The 20,314-nt window shown below is 41.7% G+C and overlaps 1 protein-coding gene across 1 annotated transcript in view; it reads right to left on the bottom strand.

Annotated features, from left to right (window-relative positions):
• The window catches only part of LOC143942674 (low affinity immunoglobulin gamma Fc region receptor II-like), a 33,544-nt gene that overhangs the window by 10,475 nt on the left and 2,755 nt on the right, over positions 1-20,314 (bottom strand). The window contains exons 3-6 of the mRNA XM_077464053.1: positions 16,543-16,809; positions 16,190-16,459; positions 9,926-10,075; positions 2,118-2,207 (exon numbers count right to left, since the gene is read on the bottom strand). Of these exons, the coding sequence (XP_077320179.1) occupies positions 2,118-2,207; positions 9,926-10,075; positions 16,190-16,459; positions 16,543-16,809 (777 nt within the window). The remainder of the gene's footprint in view (positions 1-2,117; positions 2,208-9,925; positions 10,076-16,189; positions 16,460-16,542; positions 16,810-20,314) is intronic.

Below are 20,314 nucleotides of genomic sequence, written 5' to 3'. Positions count from 1 at the left end.
TCGCGAAACGTCCCGTCGGAAGTTCGTCCATCACTAGTGGGCAACCCTTACAAGTAACGGCAAGGCGGTATGTTTAAATTAGAACAACATAATCGGAAACTGCACAATTGGATATTTAACCATTCCTAGTCATTTCTATTTTACCATCCAAGACTCGTCTTTGAAAACTCTTTGTACATATATCTAAACCTTTTGGGGGCTCTGACCATTTTGGTTGGATGGATGGTGTAAAGACCCAATATCACGCACCTGGTTGGAGGCTGAAATTCTGGGAGGGCTTTTACTCGTGACTAAGTGCAGAGTGCCCCCTGAAGGGGGCACAGGGAGAGGTATACTCAAAGCGGCAGGGGTCGCTGGCTGCGGCAAGCTGAGGTGGAGAAGAGAAGTCCACTGGTAGGCAGCTGATGAGCAGGGTCGACTGCTAGGCAAGGGTACCTCGGAAGTACCAGATGAGATCGTGCAGCAGGGAGAACCAGAAGCAGTGTCAGGAGCCAGGCTGGAGTTCATGCACAGGAAAGCAAGCAGCAGCAAAGTCAATTGAACAAGGCAGGGTCGTACACAGGGCATAAGATCAAGCAGGTAAACAGGAACAAGCCAACGGTCAAGCCACTACGTAATGTCCGTAATTGTTGGCCAAAATTTGTGTGACCATGTGTATGCACGGCAAGTTGAAGCCAACAACCTTCGAACAAAAATCCACGGTTTTGTTGTCGGAAAGTCCGATCGTGTGTACGAGGCATTAGGGTTTCTCATATATTATGTGAGTAGACAATATTACTCTTATACAGACAGACCTAGTTCATAGCTTTTTTGGAAGTCATTTATAACTTTAGTTGGTATGTTCTATCCTTATATCATTGTCTCCAATAATATACATGTCTCCACATTCGCCTCAGTGCCTGGTATTGGTGTAATCCCATGCCCCTCTTGGTATCTAGGTCTTTTCCCTTCATGGAGTTTTTATAAGTTTGCCATACCTTTGGTTGTGATACTGATAATTACAAGACGACTTATGTATCTGTGTATTCTTATTGTACATGTTTCATCTAGAAAGTATTTTCAAGCTCCTGAAGAAGCGACCACTCGCAAAATATGTAGAGCAGAACACTACCAGGCTGTTTCGTCCCACGCCACTGTCTTGGGTCCCTCTATAGTTGAAGCATCTTCATTGTCCTCAATGTGCTCCTCTTTAGATGCCTGTATGACCCGCAGTTACCACCAACTACTCAGGTTTGAAATCAATACATTGTATGATTTGTAATAATGTTTTAAGATGAAACTTGATAACATTTGTTCATTTTTATATATTGTTACCTACAAAGTCCATGTTTTCCTTTTGGTTATTGTTGGTTCTCTAATATATTTAGGGGTGAGGCACAGTACACTTATATGTGCACCCTCAGTGTCACCTGGAGTAATATATCATTTATCATCTACTGTATTTATGTTTGAAAGAAGCTGTGGAGCACTGTCAGAAAATGTTGAAGATTGTGGGGAATATGGGGGTCTGGTTTCTCTGCACCAAGCTGGGGAGAGCGGGAACATTGTGGGAGGATGGGATAGACTGTGGAGGCTTAGGGCTCCCAGGGGGCCTGGTGGAACTCTGGGCCACTATGGGAGGGTAGGGTCCACTATGGGAGGGTAGGGGCCACTATGGGAGGGTAGGGAGCACTATGGGAGGGTAGGGTCCACTATGGGAGGGTAGGGGCCACTATGGGAGGGTAGGGAGCACTATGGGAGCTGGGAGGCACTATGGGAGTTTAAGGGATTTGCAACTAGCCCAGGAGAAGGAAGGCCACGGTCTGGAAATGGGCCAGGGCCCAGCGGTTGAAAGCCACTGAATTAGAAGACTAAAAATTACTTTGATAATCATAGTCCTTTGATTCAACATTTGATTAAGGATTAGAGCTACTGCAAGTAAAGTCTGTTTAATTACATTCATCAATATAAAATAAGCTTATGATGATGACAACAAGACCTGCATGAGGTACACGTTATACATTTCCATAATTCAGTAACAAATGGAGGATTCAACTCATTCCGTCGAAATATAATTTCGATATTTACATTGATAGGCTTTGACGAATACAGCACTGTCACAAAATTTGACAACTAACCTTTGGGAACATGAATTATATCTAGGTAGGTGTAGTAGACATCTTGTGAATCGGGGTCCGCGTTATTTTCTGGAGGTTTATTTGTGATTTCTTAATAAGAAAATAGAAGACATTAAAATGGCATGAAACGTAATTCCTACTTGATCAAGTACACATACCCTTCAAATATGAAATGCAAACTTTTGTCTCAGGACTGTCAAGATGTTTTTCGAACCAAACTGTCTGATTTCCATGGTTGTAAAGATTTTTTTTTACACTTATCTCAGATTTGCACTGATTTGGGTATCTTTTTCAGATTTACTATTTACATGTGTGGCAAATGGTTTTAAAAAGAAACACACCTAGATTGAAGTTTTTCTTACTATTGTTTATTGAAAATATCTATTTTATAGATGAAAAAAGTTTTAGTAGATGTTTTTTGGTGGAAGTTTTAACAATAAAAAAAAATAAAAAATGATATATATGTGTGTGTGTATATATATATATATATATATATATATGTATATATATATATATATATGTATATATATATATATATATATATATATATATATATATATATATATATATATATATATATATATATATATGTATATATGTATATATATATATATATACGGTATATATATATATAGTGTGTATATATATATATATATATATATATATATATATAGTGAATATATATATATATATATATATATATATATATATATATATATATATATATACTACCAGGAGACATTAGTAAAGAGCACATCCCAACCCCCAAGCGGCCCTCAAGTTAGCAACCACATTTAAAGACAGGCATTTCATCAATCAATATGGTTTCACAAGGGAAAAGCTTAATATTCTTAATAGTGGGATTGGCGCCGTTTCTTCTCACCTTGTTGGGGGCGATGGGTTCCCCCATTCGGTGGGATATGCTGATCGATCAAACTCCTCTTGTTTTGGCTAGCTTGGGGATCTGTCACATTAAGTTCGACCCCTTGTTTGGATCCTGAATCTCAATCTATTTTTGTAAGTTAATATGTTCAACATATGTAATATATAATCAAAATGCTATGAAAATGATGAATATGTTCTATGAATATCTATTATGTGGGCATATCTTCGAATCGAAATTCGGCCGAATTTTGCATCTTTTGGACATTCGGATGCATCCGAATGTCCGAATAAAAAAAATAACGAATTACAACGAATACGAAAGAAATATAACGAATGAATTTGAATGAATTCTACATGATTCGGTAATTCTTTAAAGATCTAATGAAACAAAAGGTCAGCTCAAAGTAAATCTTATAGTCCAATCAGCTAATTAATTTTTTACTGGAGGTTGGATTACTGGCAAAGTGCATTCCTGAGAACTGAGTTAGAAGGGTGTTGTATTGTATTTGAGCCGAAGTACTAAATGATTTCAACATGATTCGAAATTATTTCAACCACATTCGTAATTATTTCAACATGATTCGACATTATTTCAACCGCATTCGAAATTTTTTTGCGACCCGATTTTGGGGCCACATATCTCGGGGTCACTTGGTGCTAGAAACCCCAAATTTGGTATGCAAACACAATAGTACTAGCACTACAACATATCCAAATTTCCCTGAGATACATGGCCCTAAAGTCGGGTCACAAAATATTTTCGAATGCCGGTTGAAATCATTTCGAATCATGTTGAAATCATTTCGAATGCGGTTGAAATAATATCGAATCATGTTGAAATTATTTCGAATGTGGCCGATTTTTCGAATTCGGTAGAAAACTAAACGAAATCCGAAAACGAATTTAAGGAAGTTAACGAATATAACTAAACGAAATTAACGAATTAAAGAATTAAAATGAAACGAAACTAAACAAATTTTTTCTTTTTGCACATGTCTAGCTTTGATATGTCATTTACTGTGTTTTTATCTCAACCAGGGTTCCTCCAGAGGTTGTAGGGGTTCCTTCGGCATTGGGCAATTTCTGCCTCTCAGATAAGTTTCCACCGACACCATTGATCTTTTTAGCTCTCTGTAAAGAGGTAATTCTTCCCAATGACCACAAGTGTAATGACCAATCTTCTCACTGACCATCACACTAATGTATCATGAGTTGTAGAGTCCTAATATTTAGCAGGGGTTCCTCAAGACTGGAGAACTATTTCAAGGGTTCCTCTGTGTTGAAAAGGTTGAGAAAGGCTGATTTATACCCTTGTTGTCATAAATTGTTGTATACAATAAAGATTTCCCAAACCTAATGAACGTTGTCTGATAATTAAACTGAGGGGGTTCCAACACCTTTAAAGTCCCAGCAGTTCTACATTTTTTTTTTTCCTATTTCCTATTTTTGGGATGTGGTGTTGATGTGGTTGGCCAAGACCATATGTGTTTTTCTATTTCACAAGGGAAAGGGTAATATCCAAAATGAAATGAGCCATGCCAATCAGTTGCCTTCTTTAATCATGATAATCCTTCTGCACTGATGACAAAAGCCATGGGATTGGTTGCTTGGATTAGTGGACACTGAACATAGTAATTTTTAGGTTTTTTTTTTCATGACCTTAGTATACAAACGTATTTGTTCCCCTTAAGCTAAACTTTATTGTGTTCATAAACTAGACCTTTTTTAAATAATTTAAATACAAAGTTCATATTCTTTAGTGCAGTAAACTCGTGGTAACCATTTATAAGTATAGCGATACCCTCACTTAAGAGGGCCGCAAGTTTGGTTTGGGTCCTGAGCACAGCTCCGCCAACCCCCCGGCAATCTGCACTACCCACTCTGGCACAGTTAGTATCTAGCAATACACATTAAATCACTTATACTCTAAATATGTGTGTGTGCGTGCGTGGGTAACTCAAGCTCATAGACAATCTTTGAAAGTATATAACTGACTTTACTTGTTGTTTTATAAAAGGAATAACATGAATTGAACATTTGGTTTGCAACACATAAGCAGGTCCCTGCAGTAACCAGTAATAAAGATAAACAGAGTAATCAGCACAATAAAGTATTGCTATGCAACTCTAACGCTGCCCTTTTTCAGCTACTTCCCCGCATGGGTAAACTAACACCCAGCACTATCTACCTATGCAGTCAGGCCTGACTGATCTAGATGGAAGTCCAGTAAAACAATATTCGCTAGCAATCTTTCGGTGGTGCACTTGAAGAACAACTTTGTAATCCAAACGAATAATAAAGATAAAGCATCTGTCTTTAAACAGCTCTCACCACCCGGACAAGTCCAAGTCCGGTTTCTCTGCTTTTTCGTCTAGGAACAGGAATCCACCGACCTCCCAGTCTTCAATCCTTCTGGTGTACTGCAGCAAGGAATGAGAAAATGTCTCTCAGGTGCAACTAGGCTGGCAGAGAGCTCTTTGGAAAAGAGCACAAGGCCCAGGCTTCAGGCCTTGTGCCTCAGCAGTTCAGCACAGATCTCCTCTTGCTAGGAGAGGGGGGGGTGTCCAAAGAGAAAGAACTAGGCCTCTCCCCCTCCTTATATGCCCTCCCCCATAAGTCTCTGGGGCATAACTCAAAACATCCTGGGAACCAGCGGGGTTCTGGGAACAGTAGTTTTATAGTCCTTAAAGAGACCCCGCTACATAAGTAACTGTGCAAATATAACCAGCCAAATGTGCCTTTTTCAACAAAGAGGTCTTGGTATTTAGTATACTATACTTAAAAATTACAACTAAAGAACCTTATTTTTGTAAGTCCACTTGTATAAATACAATGGAGTCTGAACCTCTAGTTCATTCATTAAAAACTTCTAATAGGCAAAACAATCTTGCTTTAAGTTCATTGGCCTTTGTATGTTCAGTAGGGATGGGTGAATGGTTTGGGGCGAGCATAAGTTCGGCCCGAACATCGCCCATTTGAGTGTTTGTCGAACACTCACATTTTCCGTGTTCGCCCACCAAGCGCACAGTCAATAAGTTGTCAAGAAGTGGGGCTGGGAAGCCGGCCGCCTCATCCTTAACAACGGACAAGTCATCAGCTGTCAGCGAGCTTCAATACTGACAGCTGACTGACTTTGCATGGATTTGGTCTGGCATGGATTTTGAGGGAACCCCCGTGCCAAAATTTAAAAACAAAATGGTCAGGAGTCCCCCCTTAAATCCACACCGGACACTTATCCGAGCATGCAGCCTGGCAGGCCAGAAAAGGGAAGGGGAAGCAAGCGCCCCCCTTCCTGAACCATACCAGGCCACATGCCCTCAGCATAAAGGGGTGCTTTGGGGCAGGGGGCTCTGCCCTCCTGCCCCAAAGCACATTGTCCCCATGTTGATGGGGACAAGGGCCCCTTCCCCGCAACCCTGGGTGGTGGTTGTGGGAGTTTGTGGGCAGAGGGTAGGGATGAGCCGAACACCCCCCGGTTCGGTTCGCACCAGAACTTTCGAACGGACCCCAAATTCGAACGAACGTTAGAACTCCATTGAAGTCTATGGGACTCGAACGTTCGAAATGAAATGTGCTAATTTTAACGGCTAATATGCAAGATACTGTCCTAAAAAGGGTTTGGGGACCTGGCTCCTGCCCCAGGGGACATGGGTCAATGCCTAAAATGTTTTTAAAAATGGCCGTTTTGGCGGGAGCACTGATTTTAATGACGATTAAAGTGAAAAAAAAAAAGTGAAATATTCCTTTAAATATGGTGCCTGGGGGGTGTCTGTAGTATGCCTGTGAAGTGCCACGTGTTTCCCGTTATTAGAAAAGTCCCTGCACAAAATGACATTAAACGGAAATAACACCATTTAAAACTGCTTGCGGTTTTAATGTTATATCTGGTTCCTGCAATATGGTTGAAAATCATTGAGAAAAATGGCATGGGTAGCCCTCCCTGCCCATTACCAGCCTATTTGGGTCTTGTACGCATATTAAGGGGAACCCTGTACCCATATTAAAAAAAGGAAATGCGTGTGGCCCCCAGGCCCTATATACTCAGAACAGCAGTATACAGGCGGTGCAAACAAGACAGGGACTGTGTAGGTTTGTTGTGTTAAGTTGAATCTGTTTGTAATTTTCAACTGGTACATTTTTAAAGTGTAGCTCCAGTCAAAAAATCTATTTTTAAGCTTTTTGGAAAACATAGGGAAGGGTTATCACCCCTGTATAATTTGTTTTGTCGTCCATCTTTTTTCATCTCACTTGCTGTTGTCTCCTTCCGTTTGCAAGTAGGAGATGTTTGTAAGTTGGATGTTTGAAAGTAGGGGCCTGCCCTATATGCTCTGCAGAAATGGCGGAACAAGGTGTTGGTTTTGCCACAACATTGTAAGCCCTCAAAGTGACTCTTGGTGGGCCCTGGAGCGCCCTGCTGTGAACGATTATATCAAGAATTGTAATTACATGCAATTGTTGAACAGTGGTAGAAAAATTGACCTTTGGTGGTTGTGGTGCTGGTGCCACCACACTGCAACCTCTGCCATATACTCTAGTTTTATTGCAGGAATTAGCCCTGCTGCAAAGCATTGCATCAAAAATTGTAATTAAACGCCCCTGTTAAACAGGGGCAGAAAAATTGGGCCTTAGGCACTGGTGCTGGTGCCACCACACTGCAACCTCTGCCATATACTCTTGTTTTATTGCAGGAATTAGCCCTGCTGCAAAGCATTGCATCAAAAATTGTAATTAAACGCCCCTGTTAAACAGGGGCAGAAAAATTGGGCTTTAGGCACTGGTGCTGGTGCCACGACACTGCAACCTGCAACGTACAACACGTACAACGTGACTAGGAAAAGGAAGTTCAATAGCCAGTAGCCAACAGCTTCTGTCTCGTAGTTGAATGTGAGCAAGCGTGATTTTTGGCATGTCGGAATTGCATACACACGATCGGAATAACCGATAGAAAGTTATTACATTGGGAAAATTGAGAACCTGCTATAAATTTTTGGCTGGCGGAAATTCGGACAGCTAAATTTCGACGGAGCAATACACTAGCTATATAGGTGAGTTGAATATAACGGTGTATACTGCGGTCAGGGCACGCAGACAACAACCATTACACAACAGCAAGATCGAAAAGCGTCCGAAAACAATCGGTGTGTACTGTGTTGAAGGTACACAGAACACCCACTAACTCCTGCAGATGCCTTTATTATAGAACACCAGAGATAAAGGGGTATATACAGATGTATACTGTGCTGTGCTGGAGGCACACACAACTTCCAATAACTCAGATGGCAAGTGGGTTCAAATAGAGAACAGCTATGTAGGTGGATATAGCGGTATGTACTGGGTACAGAGCACGCAGACAGCACGCACTATCTCCTAACACTACTGACTGCAAGCTCTATTATAAATGATAGATCACTAGCTATATAGGTGAGGTGAATATAGCGGTGTATACTGCGGTCAGGGCACGCAGACAATAACCAGAGAACAGCAGAGATAAAGGGGTATATACAGATGTATACTGTGCTGTGCTTCAGGCACACACAACTTCCAATAACTCCTGCAGATGGCAAGTGGGCTCAAATAGAGAACAGCTATGTAGGTGGATATAGCGGTGTGTACTGGGTACAGAGCACGCAGACAGCACGCACTATCTCCTAACACTACTGACTGCAAGCTCTATTATTAAAGCTAGATCACTAGCTATATAGGTGAGGTGAATATAGCAGTGTATACTGCGGTCAGGGCACGCAGACAACAACCACTACACAACAGCAAGATCGAAAATCGCCTGAAAACGATCGGTGTGTACTGTGTTGAAGGTACACAGTACACCCACTGCTTCAGATGCCAACACACTACACAAGGCCGCCCCGCTGGCGGCCTTATATAGTGTGGGGCGTGCACTACACAGCCTAAACTATGATTGGCCACAGGCATCCTGCCTGTGGCCAATCATGGCTCTCCTCGCTGCTGGCGCTGCGATTGGCCAAGCATGCGGGGTCACAGTGCATGCTTGGCCAATCATGAGCCAGCCGTGAGCGCCACACGAATTTGACGCGAACGGACCAAAATGTTCGGATTTCGCCGAACGGGCGAACAGCCAATGTTCGAGTCGAACGTACGTTCGACTCGAACACGAAGCTCATCCCTAGCAGAGGGCTTATCAGAATCTGGAGCCCGCTGTTCCCGGCCCCCTCCTATATAAATGAGTAGGCGGTACATTGTATCCCCTACTCATTCAAAAAGAAAAAGTGTTAAAAATAAATAAAAACAGTACGTTTTTGACAATCCCTTTATTAAAAAAAAGGGCCCCACCAATGTACATCCATCGTCAATAACACCGGCCCATAGGTTGACAATAATTCACATTGCAATTATAGAAGACAACTGGTAGTTTGTAGAAAAAAAAAACGCTATCTGTACTAGCAGATCCATGATTATTCGATGTTTACTCCAAAGAACTTTGTATGATGATTGTCCTTTGATGGCTGTAACTAGAGATGTAAACGATGTGCAATGTTATATTTTTTTGTATGTACATTTGGCAAATAAAAATCTTTAAAAAAAATAAAAAAATAACGGCACCCACCGCACCGTTGGACCAGAAGAAAAAAACAATTCTGCCCACAATGAAGGCTAACCGCCGAATGCCTGCTCCTCAGTTCTTAAATAGGTAAGGGACATGACCACATGGTGACGTCACCTCGTGGCCCTGCCCCCTTGTGACATCACTGACCAGTGCATGCTGAGTCTGTGACATCTCAAGGGGTGGAGCCACCAGATGACATCACCAGGTGACTCCGCCCCTTACCTATTTAAAAAACGTTTTCCCTGTTCAGGTGTTCTGGTGCGAAGCAAACCGAGGGGGTGGGGGGGTATTCAGCCCATCATTAACGTTCAGAATGGCACTGTGACGGAATACCAATTACCTGTTGTAAATATTGCTTGGTGCGGCTCTGGATGTGAAACCCTTTTTCTTTTTTTACATTGCCAGATAATAACAGCAGAGATGACAATGAGCACAAGACTCCCAATTACGGCTGCAGCGATTACTTCCAATTTTACAGGTAATTTTTTTTCTGTAAGAAATATATTAAAGAATAATAAATGGGGTCGGAGAAAAAAGATGAAAGAACGCACAAAATAAATGAAACATAAAGTGATACTAAACACACACTCTTTATATTACATTATATTCTTTTTTTTTGTATGTGGACGATGGCACCGTAATTAATTTAATTTAAAAAAAACTTTTTCCTTATCTAGATACAGATGTCACCAAACTTGTCTGCAGGGAAACATAAGCAGGAGGAGCTTCTAGTCCTCTGCTGCTGGTCACATGTTCAAAATAAAAAAGCAGCCTTTGGGATACAGAGTATACATCCTGTAACCATCTATGGGTTTCTTACATCTCTCTACTGGAATTTTGAACCATTCTTCTTTCGCCAACTGCTCCAGGTCTTTCAGATTGGAAGGGTCCCTTTTCCCCACTGCTGTTTTGAGATCTTTCCACAGGCTGTCTATGGGATTTAGATCTGGACTCATTCCTGGCCAGTTCAATACTCTCCGGCGCTTTGTCTTTAACCATTTCTGGGTGCTTTTTGACGTGTGCTTTGGGTCATTGTCCTGCTGTAGGACCCATGACCTCTGACGGAAACCCAACTTTCTGAAACTGGGCCTTATATTGCACCCCAGAATTCTTTGGTAGACTTCAGATTTCATAATGCCATGCACACGGTGAAGACATCCAGTGCCTGAAGCAGCAAAGCAACCAAAAAATATCACTGAACCTCCACCATGTTTGACTGTAGGATCTGTATTCTTTTATTTAGAGGTCTCATTTCTTTTTCTGAAATCAATTGCTTCCTGTAACCATCAATGGGTTTCTTACACCTCTCTACTGTAATTTTGAACCATTCTTCATTCACCAACTGCTCCAGGTCTTTCAGATTGGAAGGGTCCCTTTTCCCCACTGCTGTTTTGAGATTTCTCCACAGGTGCTCTATGGGATTTAGATCTGGACTCATTCCTGGCCAGTTCAGTACTCTCCAGCGCTTTGTCTTAAACCATTTCTGGGTGCTTTTTGACGTGTGCTTCGGGTCGTTGTCCTGCTGTAGGACCCATGACCTCTGACAGAGACCCAACTTTCTGAAACTGGGCCTTACATTGCACCCCAGAATTCTTTGGTAGCCTTCAGATTTCATAATGCCATGCACACATTCAAGACATTCAGTGCCTGAAGCAGCAAAGCAACCAAAAAATATCACTGAACCTCTCTACTGGAATTTTGAACCAGTCTTCATTCCCCAACTGCTCCAGGTCTTTCAGATTGGAAGGACCTGGCCAGTTCAGTACTCTCCAGCACTTTGTCTTAAACCATTTCTGGGTGCTTTTTGACGTGTGCATCGGGTCGTTGTCCTGCTGTAGGACCCATGACCTCTGACGGAGACCCAACTTTCTGAAACTGGGCCTTACATTGCACCCCAGAATTCTTTGGTAGCCTTCAGATTTCATAATGCCATGCAGACGTTCAAGACATCCAGTGCCTGAAGCAGCAAAGCAACCAAAAAATATCACTGAACCTCTCTACTGGAATTTTGAACCATTCTTCATTCCCCAACTGCTCCAGGTCTTTCAGATTGGAAGTGCCTGGCCAGTTCAGTACTCTCCAGCACTTATTCTTAAACCATTTCTGGGTGCTTTTTGACGTGTGCTTTGGGTCGTTGTCCTGCTGTAGGACCCATAACCTCTGACGGACACCCAACTTTCTGAAACTGGACCTTACATTGCACCCCAGAATTCTTTGTTAGCCTTCCGATTTCATAATGTCATGCACACGTACAAGACATCCAGTGCCTGAAGCAGCAACACAACCCCAAAGCATCAGTGAACCTCCACTATGTTTGACTGTAGGAACTGTATTCTTTCCTTTTAAAGGCCTAATTAATTTTTCTGAAAACAGTATAATTGTGGGCTTTACCAAAAAGCTGTAATTTAGTTTCGTTTGTCCACAGCACAGTCTCCCAAAAGGATTTTGACTTCCCCAGGTAAGTTTTGGCAAACTCCAATCTGGCTTTTTTAAGTTTCTTTGTCAGCAGTGGGGTCCTCCTGGGTCTCCTACCATAGCATCCCTTTTCATTCAGATGGTGCCGTATAGTGCGAGCTGACACAGTTGAACCCTGTGCTTGAAACTCAACTTGAATTTGTCTGGAAGTTGACCCAGGTACTTTATCCACCATTTGAATAATCCTTTGTTTCAATCTTTGATCATTTTTTTTCTCTTTCATCCATGTCCCGGGAGATTATCTACAGTGCCATAGGCTGCAAACTTCTTGAAAATGTTGCACACTGTGGACACAGGAACATTAAGATCTCTGGAGATGGACTTGAAACCTTGAGAGTGTCCAAGCTTTTCCACAATTTTTGTTCTCAAACCCTTAGACAATTCTTTGCTGCTATTTTTCTTCTCCATTCTCTGTGTGGCACACAGAGACACACAACAGAAAGGTTGAGTACACCGGTGGCTGCTGCCTGTCAGGTGGAAGCATTCGGGTGGCTGCGCTTCCACCCGATTGCGTCGGTACCCGAGCGCACCTCCGCCATGTAGTCTGGGTGGAGGGGAGGGAGAACAGCGGACACACAACAGCTCTCCTCTCCTTGGAAAGTGACGTGTTTGAGTATGACGCCACTTCTGGGTGGTCACTTTTTGCCCAGCTGGCATAGCCGGGAAGTAATGTTTTGCAGAGTGATCTGCATTGTAATACATTCAGTGGAGCCCAGAGGAGACATTGGGGGACATTTAGACTCAGTATGCCTCATGAAAGAAAACCTGTCACCTAAAGATCATTTCATAGGGGACTTTTTGTCCCCTACGTGATGAAAAAAATGGTTTGCCCAAAAATGTAAGTTATGCCCCAAGCACATAAAATCCCATATCCAAAAAACATATATATATACGCATGTATGAACGTAAACTGTCATTTCATGGGCGCACGTAAATTTAAGGTTTGACATGTTGGATATTTACTCCCTGCAACCTCGTATTTTATATTTTACCAAAAACGTAGGTAGTTTATTGCGTTAGTTTGCCCTAAAATTTACTTTAGTGTGTTTTTAACTTAAATTTAGCTTTTCCTAAAGCTTTTTGGCAATTTATATATATATATATATATATATATATATATAAAAAGCCGGTCTAATGCCGCTCAAGCTTGGCTTGCATACATACGGGTCACACAAAAGTTCTCTGAACTTTCGACCATCAAGAACGCGGTGACGTACAACACTACGACGAGCCGAGAAAATTAAGTTCAACGCTTCCGAGCATGCACGAAATTGTTTCCGAGCATGCATCGGAATTTTGCGCGTCGGAATTGCCATGGACGATCGGAACTTTTTCTATCTGAAAAATTTAGAACATGCTCTCAATCTTTTGCTGGCAGAAACTCAGCAAAAGTCCGATGGAGCCTACACACGGTCGCATTTTCCGACCAAAAGCTCACATTGGTCTTTTGCTGGCGGATTTTCCAATCGTGTGTACGCGGCATTATGTTTTTAGTTTTTTTTGGGTGCTTCAGAATTCTCTGCCTATAGGCTCCTGAGATGTAAATCCGGCCCTGGTATCTAGCACTTCTCGGGCAGCACTGGGGCCGTTATCTAACTGCTCTACGTCAGCAGAAAGGCACAGGCAGGCAGATGGGAGTACCTGTACGTCCCTTAGAATTTGCCACCTATCGGGTGCGCTCATGCCCGCCACACGCCGTGGGATCGTGCCCATGGATCCCAGGAACTCGATGTCAGCTGGCGGCCCACGATTAACAAGGCATTTCTCCCTTCTGCCTTGTGATATGACAGAGAACCCTGTCATTGGGACCAGTGATTGCTGTCATGTCAGTGGTAGCCCATCACCCCACAGTTAGAACATCTCCCTAGGACACACTTAATCCCTTCATCACCCCCTAGTGTTAACCCCCTTCCCCGCCAGTGTCATTTACACATTTACACATACATGCATTTTTATAGCACTGGTCGCTGTATAAATGACAATGATCCCAAAATAGTGCTAAAAAGTGTCTGATGTGTCTGCCATAATGTCGCAGTCCCGAAAAAAAATCGCAGATCGCCGCCATTACTAGTAATAAAAAAACAAATTATAATAAAAATGCCTTAAAACTATCCCCTATATTGTAGAAGCTATAACTTTTGCGCAAACCAATCAATATAGGCTTATTGCGATTTTTTGTTTTACCAAAAATATGTAGAAGAATACGCATCGGCCTAAACTGAGGAAGAAATTTGTTTATTTATATATATTTTTAGGGATACTTATTATAGCAAAAAATAAAAACCACAGAGGTGATCAAATACCACCAAAAGAAAACTCTATTTGTGGGGAAAAAAAGGACCTCAATTTTGTTTGGGTGCAACGTCGCACGTCCACTGCGCAATTGTCAGCTAAAGCGAAGCAGTGCCGAATTGCAAAAAGTGCTCTGGTCAGGAAGGGGGTAAATCCTTCCGGTGGCTGAAGCGTTGAAAATCCCAACCACAGCACTACCTGCTTGGAGTTTGCTGGTAGGGTAATTGGCCCTAGCATGCGTATGTACGAATGTGAGATAGGGACTTTAGATTGTAAGCTCCTTAGGGGCAGAGAACGATGTGAATGTACATATTAAATGGCTGCATCAATTGGTGGTGCTATATAATTAAGTACATAAAAAAATATAAATATAATATATATTTATATAATATAAAATAATATAATAATATAGTTTTTTTTACCCTCCCCCATTACCTGATGAAAGCCAATATACTCATCTAGGTCCTTTGTCCAGGCCCCCGATGTGCCGATCCCGTGTTCTGGCAGATAGTGTCCTGCCATCATATAGTGTCCGCCCCGTACTGCGCATGCACAGTACGGAGCAGAAAAAACTTCAGAAAATCTCCGAAGATGAACGGCGCCTGCGCCGTGAGTCGAGGTGGTAGCCCCACCATCCAAGCGGACATAGGGTTGGGAAAATTAGAGGGCCCCTTGCGGGCTCGCTTTGCTTGCCACGCTTTGGGCTCGGCCTCTCTGCACTCGGCTCTTTTATATTCCAAGTCTATGTCCACTTGGATGGTGGGGATAGAACCTGGACTGCATGCGCAGTACACAGCGGACACTATCCGATGGTGGACTGTATATGATAGGACACCGGCACTGTGATGGTACCCACACCCCCGTGGCAATGTCATTTTCTTCTCTCTCCTGAGAGGACCCAGCTGGTGGCCATACCTCCTTATAGAACAACATTTCTAAGGATACAAGACAAGTATTTGGCGCAAATCAAAGATATTAGGTTCCCACTTGAAAAAAAGGAGTCTATAAGGTTACATATGGTGAGTGCAGGGAATGCACTACTTTGTCCAGACCAAAAAAAGGAGGGAATAAATGTTCTTTAGTTCATGGAGAGGGGGAGGGGAAAAAGGGATGGGGAGGGGGGGATGGATCCGCATGCAGGGCTGCCACCTTAAAAGAGCTGAAACTTGAGCTCCTGGATTGCTGTAGATAAAGGAGAAAAAGGAGAGAAAGGGGCGCCTCCGGGTGCAGATTTTTTTAAAAGGTTTTATTTTCAGTGTAAAAAACATAAAATTTTGCACTCACATTTAGTAGGCAAAAAGTAAGCATTAAACACCAGGGGTCATCTGGTATATCAGATTTTTGGGACGTCAGCCAGTGGTCCGGTCCACATCTGTCATCTCATCGCGTTGTTCCTGTTCCTCTCACATGCTGTCCACTGCAGGTGTTTTGTATGAAGCAGCCGGCTTGTGGTGGACACGAGATGTGCGGTCTTCAAAACGAGGCTTGGGAGGCAGAGACGACCAGGGCGCGGGGCTGTGACGTCAGCGGGTATGCGACGCGTTTCTTGAGCGTGCGGGTCGAGATTGTCGGACGACCGCGCTCTTTCATCAGGCAGAATCAGAAAAAAATGCAGGGGACTCAGGATATAAATAGGGGCTGACGTCCCAAAAATCAGATATACCAGATGACCCCTGGTGTTTAATGCTTACTTTTTGCCTACTAAATGTGAGTGCAAAATTTTATGTTTTTTACACTGAAAATAAAACCTTTTAAAAAAATCTGCACCCAGAGGCGCCCCTTTCTCTCCTTTTTCTCCTATTTCTAAGGATACAGTTTAAGTAGGACTTTAATTTACCTTTCACAGAGATAAAGGATTCATCTGAGAGCTCCACCACATTTGTAATATCATTGCGGTGTATTTGTTTAGTACATTTGTACCGTCCAGACTGACTCCTGATTATATTAGGAATATGGAATGTGGAGTCGGATTCCGATGATTGTATCTCCTGATCATCCTTGTAGAATTTTGTGTTTATTGCCGTAAAATGTATTACATGATGACATCTCAGAGTCAGGGGGTCTCCTTCATAGATGGCAGATGGAGGTCTCTGCAGGATGACGTGATCTGAAATGTAATAAAATGATACTTTAGGTTGTTCTATTCACACCCAACAATCTGTAATGATGGAGATGAGATGGACGACTCACTTTCTGTAACATTTAGGAAGACGGGATCACTGATATCACCACCGATGGTCTGGCACTGGTAATCTCCACTGTCCTCCCATACTGAAGATCTAATGATATGAAGTCTCTGTTGATCTCCAGGTATTGGTCTCTTATCTTTGTACCAGTGATAGGTCCGGGGCTCCTCTGGTGCAGTAGACGGCACATCACATGTTAGAGTCACATCGTCATAGTATAATATATTCCCCCAGTTGGGTGTGAAGGTCACCACAGGTTTGATGGCCCCTCCTAAAGAAGAAAAGAGATCACACAGAACACATAGAGAGCACAGTGTGCAGCAAAACACAGAGAGGTGAACACATCTTGTATGAGAAAAATACATTCTCTATAGAAATGGGAATGTTTATAGTCCTGGGCACAGAGATTTTCCCACACATTGGTAAATCTCTGTTTGCAACAATGAAAACTACTCCTCTTAAAGTGATATAAAAGTCAAACATGTCATACTTACCTCCTCTGTGTAATGGCTTTGCATAGAGCAGCCCAGATCCTCCTCTTCTCGGGTCCCCCCACCAGTGTTCCTGGGCCTTCCCTCAGTTTGCTACGGGGAACACCCAAGCCGCGCAGCTGCTCTGTGTGTCCATTCAGACATGGAGCCGTGGCTTGGCCCCTGCCCATCTCTCTCATCATTGGCTCGCTGACCTTGATGGACAGCAGTGGGAGCTGCTGTCCATCAAGGTCAGCAATCCAGCCAAAAGGCCCAAAATACAAAGACGTAAGCCACAGGGATGAAGAAATGCTATAAGACTACATTAAAAAAAAAAGGCATGTTTTAATTGTTTTTTTTTATCAATTAACAAAATGGAAAGTAAATGAACAGAAGGGTAATCCAAATCCAAACAATATTTGGTGTGACCAAACCTTGCCTTCAAAATAGCATCAATTCTTCTAGGTAGACTTGCCCACAGTTTTTGAAGGAACTCGGCAGGTAGGTAGTTCCAAACATCTTGGAGAGCTAAGCACAGATCTTCTGTGGATGTTGGCCAGGGGTTCTTCAAACTATGGCCCTCCAGTTGTTCAGGAACTACAATTCCCATCATGCCTTGTCATGTCTGTGAATGTCAGTGTTTTACAATGCCTCATGGGATGTGTAGTTGCGTAACAGCTGGAGGGCCGTAGTTTGAGGATCCCTGATGTAGGCTGTAGCAAATCCTTCTGTCTCTTCATGTCATCCCAGACAGACTCCATGATGTTAAGATCAGCGCTCTATGGGGGCCAAAACATCACTTTCAGGACTCCTTGTTCTTATTTATGCCCCAAACTTGCAAAGAACCTCCATCCTGCGTCCCTGTTGCATGCAGACACTCATTATTTTACCTCTCTCCAGCCCTTGAGAGAACAAACCGCCTCCTGCTGCAACCAAATATTTCAAATTTTGCATCATCAGTCTATACCAACCTTTCTCAACCTTTTCAACACAGAGCAACCCTTGAACTAGTTCTCCGGTCTCGGGGAACTCTCTGCTCAAAATGAGAAATCTACAACTCATGATACATTAGTGTGATGGTCGGTAGGAAGAATGGTCCTTACACTTGTGGTCATTGGGAGGAATTACCTCCTTACAGAGAGCTAAAAATGATCAATGGTGTGAGTGGGAACTTATCTGAGAGGCAGAAATGGCCCAATGCTGAAGCAAACCCCTAGCAACCTCTGGAGGAACCCTGGTTGAGAATCACTGGTCTAGAGCACCAGCTCCCATATTTATGCTCCCCAGTTCCTGTTTTCTTGCACAGTTGAGTCGCTTAGCCTTGTGTCTGAGGTATGGCTTTTTGGCTGCAATTCTTCCATGAAGACCACTTCTGGACAGACTTCTCTGAGCATTAGATGGGTGAACCTGGGTCTTACTGGTTTCTGTGTCTGAGGTATGGCTTTTTGGCTGCAATTCTTCCATGAAGACCACTTCTGGACAGACTTCTCTGAGCATTAGATGGGTGTACCTGGGTCTTACTGGTTTCTGCCAGTTCTGTGCTGATGGCACTGCTGGACATTTTCCGATGTTAAAGGGAAGAAAGCATGATGTGTCTTTCATCTGCTGCATTAAGTTTACTTGGCCAACCACTGTGTCTATGGTCCTCAAGGTGTCTCAATCAATGGTGTCCTCAATCCTCAATGCTGAGAAATACAGGTAGACACATATCTACCCTGCCATACCATCAGGGAGGCATGTGATTGGCCCCAAATTTATTCTGCAGTAGTACAACGGCCCCAAACATACAGCCAATGTCAATAAGAACTATCTTCAGTGCAAGAAGAAGAACAAGCCCTGGAAGTGATGATGTGGCCCCCACAGAGCCCTGTCTCATAATGACATAATGGAGACTGTCTGGGATTACATGAAGGGACAGAAGGATTTGAGGCAGCCAACATCCACAGAAGATCTGTGGTTAGTAGAATTTGACCCTTCCCGGCTAACGACATCACAAAACTCAATCCCTCCTTGGTTATTTCCTGCCTTGATGACTGCAACTCTCTTCTCACTGGCCTACCCTTAAACAGGCTATCCCTCTTCAATCCAATATGAAGGCTGCTGCTAGACTCATACACCTTAATAACCGATCTGTGACTGTTGCCCCTCTCTGCCAATCTCTCCACTGGCTTTCCCTACGCCACCATCTAAAATTCAAAATACTAACCACAACATACAAGGCCATTCACAACATTGCCCCCCAGCTACATCACCAACCTCATCTGCAGATATTGCCTAAATTGTCCTCTTCGCTTCTTCCGGGACCTCCTGCTCTCTAGCTCCCTTGTTAGCTTCTTCCATGCTTGCCTTCAGGACTTCTCCAAAGCCTCTCCCCTCCTCTGGAACTCCCTGCCCCAGTATGTCCGGTCAGTTCCTACCCTGATCGCTTTTAGACCATCCCTGAAAACCCACTTATTCAGTGAAGCCTATCCCACCTCCACCTAAGAACTGTACTTGAGTCACCTCTATCAAATCATCCCGTGCAGCTATTACCTTTTGTACCACCTCACCCTCCCTTTAGATTGTAAGCCCCATGAGCAGGGTTCTTCATATTCCTTCAGTATTGAACTGTATTGCAATCGCACTGTCCCCCTTCTACATTGCAAAGCGCTGTGTAAACTGTTGGTGCTATATAAATCCTGTATAATAATATAAATAATAATAATACTAATATAATAATAATAATAATAATAATAATAATAATAATAATAATAAATAATAATAAAATAATAAGGTAATATAAAAAATATAAAACACACACACACACACACATATATATATATATATATATATATATATATATATATATATATATATATATATATATATATATATATATATATATATATATATATATATATATATTATATAATAATAATAATAATAATAATAATAATAATAATAATAATAATAATAATAATAAATATATATATATATATATATATATATATATATATATATATATATATATTTTTTTTTTTTTTTAATTTATTATTATTATTATTATTATTATTATTATTTTTTTTTTAAATAAAATAATAAGATAATATAAAGAATATATAACACACACACACATATATATATATATATATATATATATATATATATATATATATATATATATATATATATATATATATATATATAAATATATATATATATATATATATATATATATATATATATATATATAAATATATATATATATATATATATATATATATATATATATATATTGTTTTATTATTATTATTATTTATTATTATT

The sequence above is a fragment of the Lithobates pipiens genome, unplaced genomic scaffold (assembly GCF_037356315.1).
Source record: "Lithobates pipiens isolate NorthernLeopardFrog02 unplaced genomic scaffold, aLitPip1_a1.2 Scaffold_30, whole genome shotgun sequence".
NCBI classification, from domain to species: domain Eukaryota; kingdom Metazoa; phylum Chordata; class Amphibia; order Anura; family Ranidae; genus Lithobates; species Lithobates pipiens.
Note: the sequence above shows the minus strand (reverse complement) of the source record. Positions and strands in the feature narration are given on the sequence as shown.